Below are 3,601 nucleotides of genomic sequence, written 5' to 3'. Positions count from 1 at the left end.
TTACCCATTTAAAATAAAAATTTTAGTTTGTATAAAAATATTATCTATAGCATCATATATTATAAAAAAATTATTAATTTGAATTAAAAAATATATATAAAGTGCATATCAGGAGTTCTACTCTACTATATTAATATGGGCCAAACCCTTCTTTTCTCCCTGCAGGCCAGTTGAAAACTTTGATTTAGGCTATTAATGTATTTCGCAAATGAAAGCCACACATGCGTGCATATATAGTTGTCTAAGCGTTCAATGAGGGGCCAGATCCTAGTTTACTTCATCAAAAGACCAAGTCTCAAGTTACTAAAGATTTTTTGGCACTTGTCTCTCCTTCAATTTCCACCATAACAATTAAAATTGGCTATGCATAGCATCTGCAGGAAACATCAACATGGAATTGACACCATCCACGTGTTGGCTTAGCCATGGAATTTGCTCTTTTTACCTTAAAAGATTTTGTTTAAGTACCACCCTTTATAAATTCACCAATCTCAACTTATGTTTATGAAACGTAGATACATGCAATCTAAGTGAGAACAAAATGAGCCAGGAACAACTCATCAAGAATGTTGAAGATTCCAAACTGTACAACAATAATTTTAAGGTGGATGGTGATGCTGCAACTGCGACAAGGAAAGGCCATTTGCATGAGATGGCTGGTTTGATAAGCCAGAGCAACGCACACAATGTTGTAGCTAACCCGACAGAAATCATCGGTGTCCAGGTAACCAAATTTCCATTTCGTTCACCATTTTGTATATGTTTGAGTATTTGAAACTAATACTCGGTATGAACTAGTGAAGGTGGTGAAGCCAGACAGCCAGACAACTGGACCACTTGGATCACAACCAGAGCAGCGAGGGGACATCACCATCGGTGAAGCACTTGAAGCCACTGCCCTGACGGCAGGGCACAGACCTGTGGACTATAGCGATGCCGCCGCAATACAGGCGGCAGAGGTTAGGGCAACTGGACGTACCAATATTGTGCCCGGTGGCGTGGCTGCTGCCGCTCAATCCGCCGCTACCCGCAATGCTCGAGTGCCAAGAGATGAGGATAAGACAAAGCTCGGGGAAATTCTTTCGGTCATCTCCTCATCCTTTCTCTTTATCTATTAGAAAATTAAATCTAAGGAATATTACTGATCTTTTGATCCTATGATGAGGGGAAGGACGCTTTTGGTGTCTCTCTCTTTAAAATAAGATCAAAATATGTGCAAAAACTGAAAACACCAATAAAAATTTGGTTGCACTTTTAGTCGTGTAATTATAGTTATTTAACACTTGAATTTTGTAATTTCTTGGAGTTGTTAAATGGTACTTCATTTTTTTTCTTAATTTTGCAATTTTAAGACAAAATTGACAGGAATTTTCAAAGTTGGCGAGAATTATGATATCACTTTCCAGCCAATTTTGACCTAAAATTGTGAAATTGAAAAAAGTTGAACTAATATTTTACAACCCTAACAAGTTATAGGACCAACATATCAAAACAATATTATATAATCATAGGACCAAAAATTGCAATTAAACCCACGATATACAAATTAAGTAGACGTCCCATGTAACATGTTATTTCCTAGTAGCTAGGATTCGCACAAAAAAAATTTCTCAAGAGGAAAACAAAGACAAGTTTTGGTGATTATATATATATAGATGTTAATGATGTGTTATATTAATCGTAATATTACAGGATGCAAGTTCAAAGCTGCCATCCGACAAACCAGTGACACGAAGAGATGCGGAGGGAGTCATAGGCGCGGAGCTAAGGAATGATCCCAACCTCTGTACCCGTCCAGGAGGCGTAGCAGCCTCTGTCGCTGCGGCTGCAAGGCTTAACCAGACTAACTCTCTTGCTTCTAATAATAACAACAATACTAACATTATTACCGATAACAACAAACTAAACTAATGAAGTTTTAGATCCTGTCTTTTTCGATCCTCTCTGCTGATTAATTTTTACATCAGTCTATGGGATCCTCAACCATAAAAGGAAAAGGTCAATTGGATCCTATATTAATTACTCCATTTGTTATATCTCCTACAACATAAATAAACTCAAATGTTCGATCGAGTCATTCACTCAAGCAGCAAATTAAATAAAAAGATCTTTAGTTACCCGATGTGGGTTTTTTTATCTCAAAGATCTTTATGTTATTTATAGTTAGTTTTGATATATAGGATGCCATCGTTGGCTTCTTTTTATTTTATCGTGTAGTTTATTGAATTTTGTGTTATTGTACATCTTTCTATTCAATAAGTTTTGATTATGTACTTTAATTAAAAGTTTACTTAGACAGTATTCCATGCACAACGGGTAGGATCAGCCTTTCCAGATATGTTCATCTTTTGTTAAGTTATGCTAAGACAGTCCAATTTGTCGGTGGTGTCCATTTAATCAGGATTATTTTTGTGACATAGTAGGAAAAGATTAAGTACCAACTTGTTTACTTTTTACTAACTTATTTGTTACAATATGATTGATTATTATAATTTCATGTTTACAAGCAAATATGAGACAAGTGATTAATTGTAAATTTATATATTTGTCCCCATTAAAGAAAGATATAACTGTTTTTTCCGTACCAATTTCCCTGCTGGATTTTTATTTTTTCTTAGCAATTTTGTAAGAACGTTTTAGGCTTTTTTTCCTTTTTTTAAATTATCTTTCCCAAAACAAAAAAATTAAAAAGAGAAGATAGAAGCCCATATTTTTTCTAACCAAAAACAGATTCCGTAATCAAAGTACTCGCAAAGTTCAAGGACATGTATGGAAGAATTACAAAGATATTTCAACCCAACAGACAACCCCATGTCGAGTTATTTATTTTTTTATTATTAAAAATAAATTATATTAATATAATTTTTTTAAATATGTTAACATTAATATGTCGAGTCGTGATTGACTAAAAAAATAAATTTTTTTTTACCAAAAATGGCCAAGTCGAAATTTGTAAATGCGACTTGGTGTCGTGATTTGTAATCACGACTTGGGCCATTTTTTATTTTTTATTTTTTAATTCTGTTTAATTAATTTTTTTTATAAATTAATTATATAAAATTAATTTTTAACAACATATTAAAGTTCAAAAATCATAATATTAAATTTGTAAATTTAAAAAATCATAATTAAGTGTACAAATATAATCGTGTATATTTTTCGTACAATAAGTATAATGAAGTAAATAATTATTCTTGGCAATCCGGTACCAGCACATCTGATTGTGTAGAAAAAAATTTTTGTTGGGCTTGTTGCCTTGCACGCGTTTGCGCCCAATCCATCTCATTGTGAATACGTAACGTTTGATTTCGAATAGGGTGCAAAAAGATGCGAATAGTATCGTGGACCAACTCAAATCTCGATACATCCCAATAATATTCGGATTTGCAGAGGTTCAAATGACTTGGAATATGTAGTCTTATAAGCCATTATATTATAATAATCCTTCACCATTGATGCATCATTAATCATGTATGCAACGCATACCTTTTGACCGTGACTCAAGGAATACCAAATTGAGTCCACTTGGCGCAAGACCAATCTCGGGCAATTTTGACAACATGGGTATTGACTCCATGTCCACTGTGACGTCTTGTAACAA

General features: G+C 33.8%; 1 protein-coding gene across 1 annotated transcript; it reads left to right on the top strand.

The window, feature by feature from the left end:
- The first annotated feature begins 517 nt into the window (after nt 1–517).
- LOC105172218 (Seed maturation protein) lies at nt 518–2,291 on the top strand. The gene is made up of 3 exons (XM_011093590.3): nt 518–724; nt 804–1,085; nt 1,693–2,291. The coding sequence occupies exons 1-3, from the start codon at nt 542–544 to the stop codon at nt 1,909–1,911; spliced, it is 684 nt and encodes a 227-aa protein (XP_011091892.1). The 5' UTR covers nt 518–541; the 3' UTR covers nt 1,912–2,291.
- Nucleotides 2,292–3,601: the final 1,310 nt, after the last annotated feature.

This window comes from Sesamum indicum, linkage group LG10, assembly GCF_026168435.1.
Source record: "Sesamum indicum cultivar Baizhima isolate 11 linkage group LG10, ASM2616843v1, whole genome shotgun sequence".
Lineage (NCBI taxonomy): Eukaryota > Viridiplantae > Streptophyta > Magnoliopsida > Lamiales > Pedaliaceae > Sesamum > Sesamum indicum.
The sequence above is the reverse complement of the archived record's forward strand: the minus strand, read 5'-3'. Positions and strand labels throughout refer to the sequence as shown.

Excerpts from the sequence above, each read along its gene's own strand:
- LOC105172218 (XM_011093590.3), top strand. The coding sequence starts at position 542 with ATGAGCCAGGAACAACTCATCAAGAATGTTGAAGATTCCAAACTGTAC. Across the intron at positions 725-803 it reads CAGAAATCATCGGTGTCCAG|GTGGTGAAGCCAGACAGCCA; the intron begins GTAACCAAATTT and ends GAACTAGTGAAG. Across the intron at positions 1,086-1,692 it reads AGCTCGGGGAAATTCTTTCG|GATGCAAGTTCAAAGCTGCC; the intron begins GTCATCTCCTCA and ends GTAATATTACAG.